This window comes from Bos javanicus, chromosome 1, assembly GCF_032452875.1.
Source record: "Bos javanicus breed banteng chromosome 1, ARS-OSU_banteng_1.0, whole genome shotgun sequence".
In the NCBI taxonomy this organism is placed as follows: domain Eukaryota; kingdom Metazoa; phylum Chordata; class Mammalia; order Artiodactyla; family Bovidae; genus Bos; species Bos javanicus.
The window spans coordinates 116,680,226-116,697,563 of NC_083868.1; the positions used below are offsets into that span (position 1 = coordinate 116,680,226).

Below are 17,338 nucleotides of genomic sequence, written 5' to 3' on the forward strand. Positions count from 1 at the left end.
GAACACTCAAGACCTGACGGACGAAACTTCAGCAGATTCTCTATCATAAAGAGTGTGAGCAGCTAAACTAAGACATTAAAAGGAAAATAACAGATGCCACTCTACAGCCTGTATTAACTACCGCTTACTGGATACATTCAAATCCTTGAGAATCGAGAGTAACCAGGTAATTTTACATCTAGAAGTATTTGACAAGCATACGTATTTGCACTATGATGTGTGTGTATTTTTTTTTTCAAGTTTTCTTAAGTTGGAAACCTTTAATAGCAGTATCAATCTGAGTACTTAAATGGAATATAAACTAAAATACAAGCTACATTAATGATGCTGGAGATAACCATTAAGTTCTTCATTGAAAATAAATTATACAGAACATGGAAGAAAATTCAAACAGTCTTACTTATTTTATCTTGAGCATAAAATGAGATTTGCTATAGTTAGGGGGAGCTGAAGTTCTTCATGTCAAGAATACTTGATGAACAAGCAACAGTTTATGAAAAATGAGCATTCTCAAAGTATAATTTCCAAAACTATCAGGGCATAAACAAAGAAAAATGCCAGTAGCAAGTAAGGTTAAGTGGGTTATCTTCTATCAAATTCTGGGGTTTATTTAGTCATTTTTTTTTTAAGTTAAACTGGTGAGGAGGTATATGATGTAAACCTTAATTTGTTTAATGTTCAATAATAAAAGGATGGAAAAAAGAATTCCACTGACATTTGGGGGAACTTAGAAGTTTTTTCCTTGGTATTGAGGTATCTGTGCTTTAATATTACCATGTCTTATATTTAGGAATAATATTTTCTTTAGAATCAATTCCATTGGTTTTTGATGAATTCAAATTTTACAAATTCCATTTTAAATTTCAAAACTTAGATGCCAAATACTTTATTCAAGTTAATACATTCAAGTCAAGTGTTAATTTCCTTTATAGCTGCCTGTTGTGGTATAAAAACCTATGGTTTTTTTTATACCAGGCAAGGACATGATCTTGGCATTTTATTTTAGTTACCATTATACAGTCTATAAACCTAGAAAGTATGCCTGGGGTATTTTGAGGAATGCCATCTAATGACTACATAGAGAAATCATTTCCTCATTTTTTTTTAACCATTTAAAAAATTTTCCCTGAATGATAGTCAAGAAAACATACGTGAAACTTTAAAATTTACGAAGCAAAGCTGGAAAAGAGATGCACGTGAGTTAAAATATTTGCAGCCAAAGAATACTCTGTGAGGCTGATTTTCAAATGGATGGCAGAGCAATACAGAGGCAGAAATACATTCCAATTATAAAGGGAAAAAATTTGTTTTCTGCTTTTTATTTAACAATAAATTTTATACAAGTGATTTTATACAAACTTCTTTTCACTTTTTACTTTAAAAGTCTACTATGCAATTATCAGCCATTTCTCCTTAGAACACTTTGAAGGTACTAGAGAGAATGAAGTCCAAGAGTAAGGCTTGCTATAGGAAAAGTGACTATGCATAAAAACAACAAAGTCAGAAGGTAAGGAAATGACACTGGAGAAGAATAAAGCATAGCCTAAGTATTTCTGTTCTAGGTTTTATGTATATGCATTTTTGCCTAAGATCAAAAATGTTCTATAAGAGGCAAACATTCAAAAATAAGAAATACAAAGTAACCACATCTTCAAAAAATGTTCTCCAGACTATTTTACTGTGCAAATAGAGTATCTGCCACTATGAAATGTTTTGATTTGGTTTTTCTGTGTTCTTTACTATCTGCCCCAGTGAAGATCAGGCACCTCAATTTTTAGAGAAGTCCCGCCAAAAATGTTACCCACAGAGATGAGGGCAAAATCAGATAGCAGGCACCTGAAAATAATCATTCCCTCCATCCCCCTCTAGGTAGCAGAGAGAGACACGAGCCATGGACAACCTCACCTCTGTGGCTGGGAACAGCAGCCAGTGCAGCAGAGACTACAAGATTACCCAGGTGCTCTTCCCACTCCTCTACACTGTCCTGTTTTTTGTTGGACTCATCACAAACAGCCTGGCAATGAGGATTTTCTTTCAAATCCGCAGTAAATCCAACTTTATTATTTTCCTTAAGAACACAGTCATTTCCGATCTCCTCATGATTCTGACTTTTCCATTCAAAATCCTCAGCGATACTAAACTGGGAACAGGACCTCTAAGGGCCTTTGTGTGCCAAGTGACCTCCGTCGTGTTCTACTTCACGATGTACATCAGTATCTCATTCCTAGGACTAATAACTATTGATCGCTACCAGAAGACCACCAGGCCCTTTAAGACAGCCAATCCCAACAATCTCTTGGGGGCTAAGATTCTCTCGGTTGTCATCTGGGCATTCATGTTCTTAATCTCCTTGCCTAACATGATTCTGACCAACAGGAGGCCGAGTGACAAGACTGTGAAGAAATGCTCATTTCTGAAGTCAGAGTTTGGTCTGGTTTGGCATGAAATAGTCAATTATGTCTGTCAAGTCATTTTCTGGATTAATTTTCTAATTGTCATCGTATGCTATACGCTCATTACCAAAGAACTGTACAAGTCATATGTGAGAACAAGGGGTGCTGGCAAAGTCCCCAAGAAAAAGGTAAACATTAAGGTTTTCATTATCATTGCTGTATTCTTTATATGTTTTGTTCCATTCCATTTTGCCCGAATTCCCTACACCCTGAGTCAAACCCGGGACGTCTTTGACTGCACTGCTGAGAATACTCTGTTCTACGTGAAAGAGAGCACACTCTGGTTAACGTCCTTAAATGCATGCCTGGATCCATTCATCTACTTTTTCCTTTGCAAATCCTTCAAAAATTCCTTGATGAGTATGCTGAGATGTTCCAATTCTACATCACCTCCATCCCATGACAATCGGAAAAAAGGACAGGATGGCAGTGACCCAAGTGAAGAGACACCAATGTAAATAAACTGAGGTAATATTTCAGTCTATTAGTGTATAGAACTCCCCAAAGGCAAGCACTATGCGGAAAATATTAACATTGACTAAGAAGTAGCCGAGTTAGTAACAATAACTCTTGAAACAATAAATAGAAGACTACGAAAGCAATTTTCATTTACTTGTCCAATACTGAAAGCAATCTTAAGAAGCAGAGAAGTAACCTAACATGTAGCTGTGTAGAAAAACAAACTGCATCCAATCACCATGCCACATGCAAAACTACACACAAGTTATGATAAGAAGCGTTTTGACAAAATGGGTAACCATATAATAATAATGTATATGTAATTTTAAAAAAACATTGATCACAATCCTATTATGAATTTATTATAATCAGCTAAGATTGATAAATCTGATAAAATCACACCAATTATTATATACTAATATATGTATATATACTTATACGTGCTTATAGATATATATATATATATATTGCAGTCCCTTAACCAAATGCTTACCTATGCAATATTCTTTATAAAAATTTAAGTAATTGAGACATGCAAAGAACAGTAACTACTAACTTTCAATTATGAGGAAAAACTTAAGGGATTTAAACTAATTGAAATGGTAACTGATCAGACTAAAAGGTTTTAAAACTACCTTCTCAAGAAAAACAGCAGAAATAGCAAAGTTATTAAAACAGAGCTATTTTACAACATTCAAATACCAGGAACTTATGGATATTTCCTTAACAGCACAGAAACTGGTTTACTCATATTTTGATAACTTTAGTAAATACAGTACCATCATTGATACTGATCTCTATTAACTAGCTTCTAAAAACTGTGATTTGGGCTGATGAACATTTCCCCTATGAGAAAAAACAAATTAAATATGATTATGCAGTTGAACAGTATGAACATTAACAGGAAAGTGATGAAAATATTGGGAATTACCTGTTTGTCATTTGTGTATATAATAAATAATTTACATTAAACTCTAAAGCACACTTTGTTGGAATTTCTTTGTTCAAAGTTATGAGATACTATAACTCATTTTCTATACTCCTATATCAAATGAACCTATTTAAGAAAGGATAGTTGCCAATATTATCCTTTTTATTACATGCTATTAGGCAAAATCTATTTTGAAGATGATCTCTCATGTCAATTAGTTCATTGTTGTTATTGTTGTTTAGTTGCTAAGTCATGTCTGACCCTTTACAGTCCCTGGACTAGAGCACACCAGGCTCCTCTGTCCATGGGATTTCCCAGGCAAAAATACTGGAGTGGGTTGCCTTTTCCTTCTCCAGGGGATCCTTCCAACTAAGGGATCAAGCCTGCTTCTCCTGCATTGGCAGGCAGGTTCTTTACCACTGAACCACCAGGGAATCCAATTAGTTCATACATAAATGAAAAATTAGGTCAAACTTATAATGTTGTGAGATTATACACAAGCCATATTGTTTTTTTAAAGTAAACAAAACATATATCGCACTTGGAAATGGACATGATTTATCAATTATTTATGATCCTCAGAGGTGATTCCCAAATACAAGGCAGAGATACCAATATCTAAATATAATGTGAGAAGAAATAAAAAGGATTAGCTGTAGTAAAAGGAAGTTCACTGAAGTCCAATATAATAGATTCTATTCTACTAAGTTAAATTTCAGTACAAAGCTGAGCTCATTTAACTCTCTGCTAAGTCGTTTCAGTCGTGTCCAACTCTGTGCGACCCCGTAGACGGCAGCCTACCAGGCTCCTCCGTCCTTGGGAGTCTCCAGGCAAGAGTACTGGAGTGGGTTGCCATGGTATCTATTCTCAAGCAGCCACATTTCCTTCTCTGGCACTTCTGCAAGTGAGCACTGGATGTCAGTGGAGACACACACAGAGCCATGAATCAAAAAAGATGCATATTCGACTTACTGCTAGGTCAAGGCAGTAGCCATTTCTGCCAGAGAGACCAACGCAATTCACTCTAATATCACATGAGCAAATTCGTTCTGTAAGAAAACCAGGATATTTGAGCTGGAAAAGAAACAAGGATCAACAAATCTGACTACCTTACTTTGAATATAGGAAACATAAAGGGCAAATCTACTCCTCAATCTAGCCAAGTCAACAGTAGATTGGCCACGGATTAGAGCTGGCCACGTCATGCTGTCAAGGTTGCATTAGGTGTCGGAAGACTGCAGGGCAGGCAGAGATTTCCTGACTGATCTTTCATTTGGGATTAAACTCATTCACTGATGATGATTTCAATAAGAGAAAGAACCAGAAAAGCTAATGGTGTTACAATACTTTTGCAAAACAAATAAACAAACTTGTTCAATATTTGGAATTATCTAGGTTATTATACATAATATGAAAATTTTACATTAAACTCTAAATCATACTTAGTTGAGGGTTTTTATTCAAATACATTAGAAGCATATACTCCTTTATCAAATATCAAACTGAACCCATTCAAGATAGATTAAGAGATCACTATTTATGGAGTGCTCATTTTACACAGAACATGTCACTATCTCTAGCTTTAGGAATTTTAATATACACAATATATCTCTCATTTCACAACAACTTCCAAAAGAGAGAGAGAGAGACACCAAATTTTGTAGATACAGATTCAGAAGATGAGACAGACAAAACATAGTCTTGCCCATAAAAGTGGCTAAGAAGTCCAAATGATGCTGGTTACTGGCATTTTCTCCCAGTGGTTTCTTATATAAATAGTCTAAAGCAGGTGTGACAAATTTTAGCCTGCAAGTCAAATCTAGCCCAGGACCTGATTCATACAACCTGTGATTTAAGCATGGTTTTTACACTTTCAAATATTTGCAGGAGGAAAATCGGAAGAATAAAACCTCACACTGCACAAAGTTGTATGACATTCAAATTTCAGTGTCTGTAAGGTTTAATTAGCACACAGCCACACCCACCCAGGTTTTATCTATGGCTGACTGCCTGTTACAACAACAGGGTGGAGTAGTTGTGACAGACTGAGGGGCCACAAAACCCAAATATTTACTACCTGGCTGTTTAGAACACTGACAGCCCTGCACTGGAACCCTAAAACTTCAAAGAAATGCACTGCACAGAGAAAGAGCCCTCTCTCCATGCATCTCAAGTGTTTCAGCAGCTTTGCACTGAAAACACCTGTAGGTTCCTCTGGCTGATCTAGGTCATAACGGCTGGCTGGTAACATGCAAAGTGGAAAGTGGGATTACACTGATGCTGGTGGGAACAAAACATGCAAATATACTTACAAGCCAATAAAAGAAACAGCCTGACTTTAACAAAATAAGTAAATAAAAATGGGAAAGGGGCAAGAGAAATCAATTCTCAAGAGAAATACAAATAGATATTAAAAATATGAAAAGATATACACCCTCATTAATAAACAAGTTTATGTTTACATGACATGGCTTTTTTCACCTGTAAATTCAGAATTGATTTAAAAGATTTTTAACAATTTTGTTGGATAATCCCACTTGATGAGACAAAAAATGAGTACAATCTTTCCGGAAAACTTTTTAAAATACCATTCAACATTTCAATGCATATCCTTTGATCCAGAAATCCCACTTCTAGGAAACTTTCTATAAATATATGTAAGAATAAATACATAAAAATACATGGAGTGGTATTTGCTCTACAGCATGTTTTTAATAGAGAAAAATTGGAGGGAAAAAAAACTTAAATGCCCAAAAGCAACGGCTTATTTAAACTATGATAACTTTATATAGTATAACCCTTTTTAAAAAATTGTTAGTAAATCTTCATATACTAACATGGAATGAAGCAAAGATCCAATATGTCAATAAATATAAATATATATATACACACATATACATATTTGTACACCACCCCATGGAAAAGAAATGCAAAAGCGTAAAATGGCTGTCTGGGGAGGCCTTACAAATAGCTGTGAAAAGAAGGGAAGTGAAAAGCAAAGGAGAAAAGGAAAGATATAAGCATCTGAATGCAGAGTTCCAAAGAATAGCAAGAAGAGATACGAAAGCCTTCCTCAGGGATCAGTGCAAAGAAATAGAAGCAAACAACAGAATGGGAATGACTAGAGATCTCTTCAAGATAATTAGAGATACCAAGGGAATATTTCATGCAAAGATGGACTCGATAAAGGACAGAAATGGTATGGACCTAACAGAAGCAGAAGATATTAAGAAGAGGTGGCAAGAATACACAGAAGAACTGTACAAAAAAGATCTTCACAACCAAGATAATCATGAAGATGTGATCACTCACCTAAAGCCAGACATCCTGGAATGTGAAGTCAAGTGGGCCTTAGAAAGCATCACTACAAACAAAGCTAGTGGAGGTGACAGAATTCCAGTTGAGCTATTTCAAATACTGGAAGATGATGCTGTGAAAGTGCTGCACTCAATATGCCAGCAAATTTGGGAAACTCAGTAGTGGCCACAGGACTGGAAAAGGTCAGTTTTCATTCCAATCCCTAAGAAAGGCAATGCCGAAGAATGCTCAAACTACCGCACAATTGCACTCATCTCACATACTAGTAAAGTAATGCTCAAAATTCTCCAAGGCAGGCTTCAGCAATACATGAACCGTGAACTTCCTGATGTTCAAGCTGGTTTTAGAAAAGGCAGAAGAACCAGAGATCAAATTGCCAACATCTGCTGGATCATCGAAAAAGCAAGAAGAGTTCCAGAAAAACATCTATTTCTGCTTTACTGACTATGCCAAAGCCTTTGACTGTGTGGATCACAATAAACTGTGGAAAATTCTGAAAGAGATGGGAATACCAGAACACCTGACCTGCCTCTTGAGAAACCTATATGCAGGTCAGGAAGCAACAGTTAGAAATGGACATGGAACAACAGACTGGTTCCAAAACTGGAAAGGAATACATCAAGGCTGCATATTGTCTCCCTGCTTATTTAACTTATATGCAGAGTATATCATGAGAAATGCTGCAATTCATGGGGTAGCAAAAGTTGGACACGACTGAGTGACTGAACTTTCACTTTCTACTGTATATTAATGTCAATAACTGAATTCTTTAAACTTTTTTTCCTTTTATAATAAAATTATGAAACTGGATACTAATATAAATATTTCAGATAATAGCGTAAATTTATTGCTTGTTGCCTGGAGAATCCCATGGACAGGGGAGCCTGGTGGGCTGCAGTCCATGGGGCCGCTAAGAGTCAGACACGACTGAGCGACTTCCCTTTCACTTTTCACTTTCATGCATTGGAGAAGGAAATGGCAACCCGCTCCAGTGTTCTTGCCTGGAGAATCCCAGGGACGGTGGCGCCTTGATGGGCTGCTGTCTCTGGGGTCGCACAGAGTCGGACACGACTGAAGCGACTTAGCAGCAGCATTGCCTGTTTCCAGTTATATGTAGAGATTTTACAATACCAAATTTATGTATACACACTACAGTAATGTTAAACTGCATAATACATTTTAGATTACTACCACCTTGGCTTAGGGCTTCCCTGATAGCTCAGTTGGTAAAGAATCCTCCTGCAATGCAGGAGACCCTGGTTCAATTCCTGGGTCAGGAAGATCTGCTGGATAAGGGATAGGCTACCCACTCCAGTATTCTTGGGCTTCCCTGTGGCTCAACTGGTAAAGACTCTGCCTGTAATGTGGGAGACCTGGGTCTGATCCCTGGGTTGGGAAGATCCCCTGGAGAAGAGAAAGGCTACCAACTCCAGTATTCTGGCTTGAAGAATTCCATGGAGTCCATGGGGTCGCAAAGAGTCGGACACAACTGAGCAACTTTCACTTCGCTTTCACCTTGGGTTAATTCAGTGTGGGATTTTAAACACTTTCATATAATCTGGGAAAGTACCATGGTATCCTTCGATGGGAAATAAAAGGCTCTTCTATGAGTACAGGAGTCCCAACTTTGACTTTCATTTCAACTGAAAGCAAATACTTCCTCATCTTTTCAATCATTATTTATATGGTACTGGTTACATCGACAGGAACTTTATACTGTCGAGTTTGATCCAAAAGACAATCCCTAAGGAGATGACAAATTCTTCATTTATTTCCATTTGGCAGGCTTCTAATTTCTATTACTTTTCCTTACATATTTAACTCTCTCCTGATCATACTGCTGTAAACCAATTTATGTTTTCAACCAAGTACCTCACTCTGAGACAAACAGTTTCACAAATCCATGAAAGTGGATTATACCTCCTCACTTAGCAATAAGAAACACCCAGCTCAAAAACTCCAGAATTTGATAACCACTCCCACACTCATCCTGTCTCTGGCAATCAGAAGAGAGAGGGGCTGGTTCCAAGTGGGGGCTCTGGAACCAAACGGTGTGGGTTTGCAGAGGGCTTCAGTTGCAGGACTTTGGGCAACCTGCTTAACACCTGCGATTCCATTTTCTCATCTGTAAAATGGGACGGATCTCTGAGCTTGTTTTAAGAGTTCAGTTCAGTTGCTCAGTCATGTCCAACTCTTTGCGACCCCATAGACTGCAGCAGGCTAGGCTTCCCTGACATTCACCACCTCCCGGAGCTTGCTCAAACTCATATTCGAGTCGGTGATGCCATCCAACCATGTCATCCTCTGTTGTCCCCTTCTCCTTCTGCCCTCAATCTTTCTCAGCAACAGGGTCTTTTCCAATGAGTCAGTTCTTCACATCAAGTGGCCAAAGTATTGGAGCTTCACTTCAGCATCAGTCCTTCCAACTCAGGACTGATTTCTTTAAGACCACATAATCACTTAGAACAGTATATAGCTAGTGTGATTTCATTGGTTTTGACTAAATTCCCTTTGAGCCTGATGAGATTTTAAATGTTTTGAACCTGACAAATCAGAATAATTTCTAGGACCTTTCATGGTATATCTTATTTGATTCACTCCTTTAGTCAGCTATCCCCACAGGTATAGAGAGTACTCCATTTTTAATTTCACTTAACAAGACATGGACTAACATGAACCACTTGACAAGCGTTATTCAAAGCACCTGGCAAACATTCAAACATTTTTATACCCTTAACAACCCAATGAAGCAAATGCTATTATTTATTTTCATTGTTATGAGGGGGCAATGGTTTCATAGAGAGCATAAGTAACTTGACCAAGGTCACAAGAAAAGTAGGCTGGAATATAAGGAAATGAACCCAGACACTCTGGCTCGCGAGCACTGCTCCTGTCCCATCACAGCCTCTCAGGTGCATCATCAAGGCAGAGGACCCTACCCCAGTGGGCACCAGCGCTGCTGTAAACTAAGAGACCACTGGCTAACATGTATGAAGCACAGAGACATAAAGGAGTCTGTTGGATATTTCCTACGGTCAAACATTTTGAAACCTACATTTAAGAGAAGATACTTCTGTAACTCTAGAAATGCCACCATAAATCAGTTCCTCTTTTGAGGTTTCCTACTCTTTGGCATTTTGAAATTTGACCAAAAAGTGATTTCCAGTTTTCATATTATGAAATTAACTTATACAGCATTTCCCTTGTTTAAACTGAAACTACCCCAAACCTACATCTAAATAATGCAGCCATCAGGAAATTTATACTTAATTACATAGGTCTAATCCCTCTATTTAAATTTTTGTAAGTTTGTTTTTATTCTCTACTGAAGCAAACAAAAGGATATATGTTTTAATTATGTTCCATAACATTAATAAAACTCAAAATCTGTATTTCCAAGAAACAATTTATCTAATTCAAACATCAATTTTTCTTTTCTTTTTAAATTTATTTATTTTAATTGGAGGCTAATTACTTTACAATATTGTAGTGGTGTTTGCCATACATCGACATGAATCAGCCATGGGTGTCCACATGTGTTCCCCATCCTTAATACCCCCTCCCCCCTCCCTCCCCATCCCATCCCTCAGGGTCATCCCAGAGCACCAGCCCTGAGCACCCTATCTCATGTATCGAACCTGGACTAGCGATCTATTTCACATATGATAATATACATGTTTCAATGCTATTCTCTCAAATCATCCCACCCTTGCCTTCTTCTCCAACAGAGTCCAAAAGTTTGTTCTTTATATCTGTGTCTCTTCTGCTGTCTCGCATATAGGGTCATCGTTACCATCTTTCTAAATTCCATATATATGCATTAGTATACTGTATTGATGTTTTCCTTTCTGACTTACTTCACTCTGTATAATAGGCTCCAGTTTCATCCACCTCATTAGAACTGATTCAAATGCATTCTTTTAAATAGCTGAGTAATATTCCATCGTGTATATATACCACAGCTTTCTTATCAATTCCTCTGCCAAAACACCAATTTTTCAAACTGTGCCACCACAATGGTAGTTTCAACCCAAATTATTAGGCATCCTATTCTCTCAGAAAAATGTCCAGTGGGATACTGAATTCTCAGAATTCACCGAAAATGCTCGATCAAGCCAACACAACAGTCTAGTCCAATCCTGTGGTAAAACTCACAGCAAGAAATATGAAATGAAACTCGCCATGGAGAACTCCACATTACCTCATAAGATCTCCTGATTTCCTCATTCACTTTATCTGGTGAGGAAACATTTCTTCATAGACAACAACTTTCTCCTTACAAAAGCAGCAATTACATCCTTTCAGAAATTTTATAGAACTCGGCTCAAGGTTGATGAAATTCCTGAAATCTTTAGCACTTTGCAAAGCCACAAATACAGGAAGAGAGTTCCAAAAATGGCTTTCCCGTAAGTAAAATAGTGTATTTCCATTTAAATCTGCAGTGAGTAGCAAACATTTTTTTCATACCTCACCCGTAGTGAGCACTATTCTAGGCGCTCATCTCAGTCTCTAAGCGCTGAAGCATGCAGTGTAATTAAACCCAGGGGAAAATACAGATGGGGAAAATGAGGCACAAAGCTACTAAATCATTTGTCTATTATCTACTACCCAGTAACACGTGATTCTGAAATTCTAACCCCCAAAATCTGGGTCTAATAGGCCTTACCTCTTGGAAAACATATCACTTCATCTCTCAAAGGTTGAAAGACCAAACCAAAGATTAAGATAAATGTCTACAGAAATCATTAGGTCACCCCAACACACACAAATTTCTGAAAAAACCAGTCTACAAGGGTGCAGATGATCATGCTGTCTGGTTTTAGAGTCAACACTTACTCTCCTATAATTTAAGGCTATTTTCTTTACATTTCTCCCTCCTGTTATTATAAGGCATTAAAAAATTCATTGAACATGTAGAGAAGGTAAACTGCAGGAACGTTATTATATAAGAAAAATATAAAAATGACTGCAACTGAACTGATTTATTCAAACCATAGTACCTTAACAGTACATAAGTTTAAAATAAAGAGGTTCCTTATTAGAGAACCCCTCAGAGGATTACACATGAAGAGGTTCTAATGGATCTCAACTGCGCACGTGAAAATGAGGAAGGAAACTTGGTATAAGAAAGCAGAACAGCATTTGCTCCATGTCTTTCATGGGCTCAACTAATGACTGCCTCGATCGATCGCAAGACAGTGAGCTGAGTTTCCTTCCAAATAAAGGTGAATTTCAATTGTTATTATGAATGGCTTGCTTATAAACGATAGAATATTTTCAAGAGGGCAAAATGCTTTTTAAAGTTTAACATTCTATAAACCATAGATTATAAGCACAGGAAATGACACAATGTTCCCCAACATTGTGAATACTTTTACCTCTTAGCCAGTTTTATTTTACTGCCATGTTAGTTAAAAGTAGAACCTGTGAATGGGGTAGAATCTGTTATCTGGATTTCATAAGGGTGTGAAAGGAATGGGACTGTTAATTAAGTACCTAAACTGTACTCTGGGCTTTAAAAATGCTAGCCAGAAACAACATGTGCTTTCTCAACTGATTTATTAAATGTGATGAATAAATTTAAGGTGTAAACACGGTGCAAAGCTAAAGTCTATTTTTAACAAGGAGCATTTTGAAATCATGAAATGCTTCTTGTTTTACTTTGAGTATATGTTTTTTAACAGCTGACGCTGGAAACCATGAATGTGACAGTGATGAAGGGCTTCAACGGGTCTGAGCGGTGTCCCAGAGACCTGAAGACAGCACAGTTGGTGTTCCCGGCCATCTACACTATTGTTTTCTTCGTGGGCATCCTGCTGAACAGTTTGGCCCTGTGGGTGTTCATTCATATTCCCAGCTCCTCCACCTTCATTGTATACCTCAAAAACACTTTGGTGGCTGACTTGATAATGACGCTCATGCTTCCATTTAAAATCCTCTCCGACGCCCGTCTCGGACCCTGGCAGCTCAGAGCCTTTGTGTGTCGTTTCTCTGCCGTTATCTTTTATGAGTCCATGTACGTGGGCATTACCCTGCTGGGGCTCATAGCCTTTGACAGGTTCCTCAAGATCATCAGACCTTTCGGAAAATTCTTCGTACAGAAACCTGCTTTTGCAAAAGGGGTCTCAACCCTCATCTGGCTCTTTTTGTTCCTCCTCTCGCTGCCAAACATGATCTTGAGCAACAAGGAAGCAACACCATCTTCTGTGAAAAAGTGCGCCTCCTTAAAGGGTCCTCTGGGGCTGAAATGGCATGAAGCAGTGAATTACATTTCCCAGTTCATCTTCTGGACTGTTTTTGTCCTAATGCTTCTCTTCTATACGGTTATTGCAAAAAAGGTGTATGATTCTTACAGGAAGTCCAAGAGTAAGGACAGCAAGAACAACAAAAGGCTAGAAGGTAAAGTGTTTGTTGTCGTGGCTGTCTTCTTTGTGTGTTTTGCTCCATTTCACTTCTCCAGAATCCCATATACTCACAGTCAAACCAACAGTAAGACTGATTGTCGACTGCAAAATCAACTGTTTCTAGCTAAAGAAACAACTCTCTTTTTGGCAGCAACTAACATTTGCATGGACCCCTTAATATATATACTCTTATGTAAAAGGTTCAGAGAGAGGCTACCGTGCATGAAAGGGAGGCAGATCGCAGCATTCACTCAGGAAAATCATACGAGTCAGTCGGACAATATAACCCTAGGCTGATAACTTTATCATAGTTAACTATTTATTGATGAGACGTCAAATGACAATTTACTTAGAAATCAAACCAAGGCAATGAAAAAAAATGGATTAGAACAAAAGTTTTGTTACTTTTTACTATCCTGGTTCATAGAAAGGATCATGTCAACTTTAATTCCACTGCAATCTATTCATAAGCAGAATAAAGCCTTAGTAAGGGAAAGCATAATAGGAAGCAAATGGTGGCCACTAGAGGTCACCTTTTCAAGAGCATTCACTTCCACTTTGGAAAAGGTGTATTATGGGGAAATGTATGTTTCTAAAAACACATTTTTTTTTTAAATATAAAAAAATATATTCCTTCACTCTAAAATGCCTCTTCACATTCTTTTGCACATGTAATTCAAACAACACTACTGCTTTTGTATCCCACTTGCCAATTTAAAAAACCAACAACAACAACAAAAAACAACTTGCAAGTCCTTTGGTGAAAGCTGAAGCTAGAGGTTGAAATGGATGCTAGATGGAAAGCCTCTGGGGAGTAGGTCAGAAAGCCCTTTGACTCCAGATGAAGGTATTTCTCCTTACAATTACAAATGGCCTCTTCCCCAGTATGCCACTACACTACAGAATGCACGAGCAGCAGTATTAAGTCATATAAAATACCGTAATACATCCTAAGTGTGTACCATGCGAGAGTAAGAATACTGTATTCTTATTCTTTGGCATCTTCCCTCTGCCCAGCAGATACTCTAACAGTGGTTCAATATTCCACCTATTCAGCAAAGCCTTCCAGCACCTCCGCACTCTTTATCTCTGGTTCAATCTCTGGTTGAAAACAACTACTTCTCCCACATCTGGGTAGAAACTCAATGCAGGCTTCCTATAGTTAGCAGTATTCTAATGCATCCTCTAATGATGGTCAGGATTCTTTAAGAAAGGCAACATATTTTAAAGACAGAAATATGTCATGTTTTCTTGGTATCGCCCATGATACTTTCAACAGATAATAAATTACTAATATTTTAAATAGAATATGTTATTATGCCATTTCTTGGTATGTATATAGATAGAAATGCTGACCCAGAATCAATAATATCCATACTGGGAAATTTTTAGAGGATGACAACCTACTTGTACTTATATATCTCTGCATTTTCCCGAATCCCTTTGTGGTTAAAAAAAAAAAAAAAAAACCTTAAAGTATGTTCATCTGCAGTTGTGGGTGCTGATTTGTGCCTTCTAGATAAAATGTGCAAAGGAGTACTCATGCTCTGCAGATATGCCAGTAGCTCCAACACAACCATCAGAATGTGAAGCCCATGTCTTCTTCCATGGCCCCAAAGACCCTGGAACTTGCCCAACCCTTCTAGTCTCTTCTCCTAACTGTTATTCCATCCCTGGAACTCTCTTATATAAGTTTATGAGTATCAGAAAATGCCATGCTCCTATTTTACCCCTGTGTCAATGAACTTATAAATTTCCCTCTGACTCACCAAGAAAACATTTACCCATCCATGGAACTCTTAAGTTGCCATTACTCAGTCCATGAAATCTCATCTGGCTAACTTCCCAACATCCAAACCCGATCACTCCCTCATCTGTATGTTGTCATACCTCAAATATTGTAATGATCACACTGCTTTGTAATTACTGATTCACAGATGTGTCTACTCTTTTATTAACCTATGTGCACTTATGAGAGCAGAGAGTGTGGGCCGTTGTGCAATCAATAAATATTTGATAAAATATAACAAACCAAACTACCTTTATTTTTATATACCAGAAAAGCAAAAGGGAAGCCAATTCTCACTGACGTTTTACTTTTCAAAACATAACATAAATTTCTTAAAAGCTCAAGCTCTTTTTAGTTGGTCTCCTATGCATGTACACATAAGCCTGGGAAGTGGGGGCGTTCTTGGGTTCATCAGTGAATGACCAGGAAGGAAGGAGGATTACTGAACAGTACACGTATAGCTTGGGGGCCAATGTCTATCATCATTTCCATTTTAGAGCCACTGACAAAATACTTAAGCTATGTACTGTTGGTTTTGGTTAAATAAAATTTGTAACTGTAGCATATCACAATCAGCAAAACTCTTAGAAAGTACTTTGAGTGCCTGATTTTCATTTGCAAGAAGAACTAAGTCATAATGACTATTAGAGATGCCACTAAACCCATGTTACGTTCACTGAGTACATTATGTGATCATGAGCAGACTCTAATAATGTATTATAAGTAACTGCATCTAAGCCACCCATCAAACTAGGCTTGGTGATATAACCCATGTATATTTTACATATAAATAGTTTCAATATACACTGAATGGATATAGACAAGAAATATATTTTAGAACTATCTTTCAAGATAAAATTTCAGTAGTATATCTGTCCTCCAGAGATATTTATTTTATATTCCATTATAGTAATATTACAGTCAAAAGCAGACTACCTGAGGTATAGAACGAAATAATCTACCAAGAACTTAGAGAAGAATCATCATAAAATCACATCCACAAAATGAAAAGCAACTACCTGAGAAGAACTTCCCAAACTAGCAATCACAAACACTAAAATCTAGAAGACTCACAGAATGGGGCACTATAGCCATAGTCATTAATGACACAGAAGACAGGTGGGGAAAAATAGTAGCTTTGGTAAACCCCACAAGCTCATAGCATAATGAAGGGCTTTTGTAAAAATCTAAAATGTAAATATTTATATTGAATAAGGCCTTCCAAATACCCCTGATGCAGGGGAAGTAGGACAGTGTATTGTCCCGATACAGAATTATTCTTCGGAAACCAAGAGAAAGCACTGTAAAGGGGGAAGGAAGAGACAGAGAAGCAGCGTGAATTCCCAGCTCACAGGAGTTAGCTGGCTGATAAAGTGGTCGTGACATCAGAACATAAAATAATTGTTCAATTCAGTCGTGTTCATCTCATCACTTCATACGTTCCAGATTCATTTAAATGCAGCTTGTTCCGTAACTTTCTAAGGTCTTCTTTCTGAAGTTCTCTCACCATCTCCCTGGGTATGTATTCCTCCAGTAAGTTAACAGATCAAAGTGCACATACACATCGATGTCACCAGAACAAAACCTCCAAGCAGAGGAACCCATACCCAGTTGTGTGAACCACTTAGGAAGCACATGTTGAAAAGCAGCCCTGGTGTGCAATTTACACATCATTTGAAGTGCCTAAAACCAAAACACAACACTTTAAACTTGACATGGAAACCAAACATAGGTAATATGAATATAGTACATGTGTGAAACCAGTAGTCAAACTTTAACAGAACCAGCTCTAAGAGTAGATCACTAGGCCTGCCCCCAGAGTTTCTGATTCACTAGGTCTGGGCTGAAAACTGAGAAGAAGTTTCCAGGAGAGGAGATAAGGATGCTATCAATTTGGGCCACATGTTAAGAACCATAAAGCACAGTACTCTTGGACATGAATGTCCAACGGTGGGATCTGTCAACAGGAGACAAACACAACTGT

At 37.7% G+C, this 17,338-nt stretch overlaps 4 protein-coding genes across 13 annotated transcripts in view; 3 read left to right on the plus strand and 1 right to left on the minus strand.

Annotated features, from left to right (window-relative positions):
* The window catches only part of P2RY12 (purinergic receptor P2Y12), a 53,205-nt gene extending 47,977 nt beyond the window's left edge, over nt 1-5,228 (plus strand). For both annotated transcript variants that reach the window (XM_061418778.1, XM_061418768.1), the window contains exons 2-3: nt 2-166; nt 1,870-5,228. In XM_061418778.1, the coding sequence (XP_061274762.1) occupies nt 1,892-2,911 (1,020 nt within the window). In that variant the 5' untranslated portion in view covers nt 2-166; nt 1,870-1,891 and the 3' untranslated portion in view covers nt 2,912-5,228. The remainder of the gene's footprint in view (nt 1; nt 167-1,869) is intronic.
* MED12L (mediator complex subunit 12L) overlaps nt 1-17,338 on the minus strand; it is a 363,490-nt gene that overhangs the window by 89,555 nt on the left and 256,597 nt on the right. The window lies entirely within an intron of this gene.
* On the plus strand, nt 12,247-15,104 carry P2RY13 (purinergic receptor P2Y13). The gene is made up of 2 exons (XM_061418868.1): nt 12,247-12,386; nt 12,846-15,104. The coding sequence occupies exon 2, from the start codon at nt 12,861-12,863 to the stop codon at nt 13,860-13,862; it is 1,002 nt and encodes a 333-aa protein (XP_061274852.1). The 5' UTR covers nt 12,247-12,386; nt 12,846-12,860; the 3' UTR covers nt 13,863-15,104.
* Nucleotides 13,473-17,338, plus strand: part of GPR87 (G protein-coupled receptor 87) — a 41,306-nt gene continuing 37,440 nt past the window's right edge. The window contains exon 1 of the mRNA XM_061418753.1: nt 13,473-13,560. The gene's annotated coding sequence lies outside the window, so the exon portion shown is untranslated. The remainder of the gene's footprint in view (nt 13,561-17,338) is intronic.

What these genes read in the sequence shown, in the direction of transcription:
- P2RY13 (XM_061418868.1), top strand. Translation starts at nt 12,861, where the DNA reads ATGAATGTGACAGTGATGAAGGGCTTCAACGGGTCTGAGCGGTGTCCC.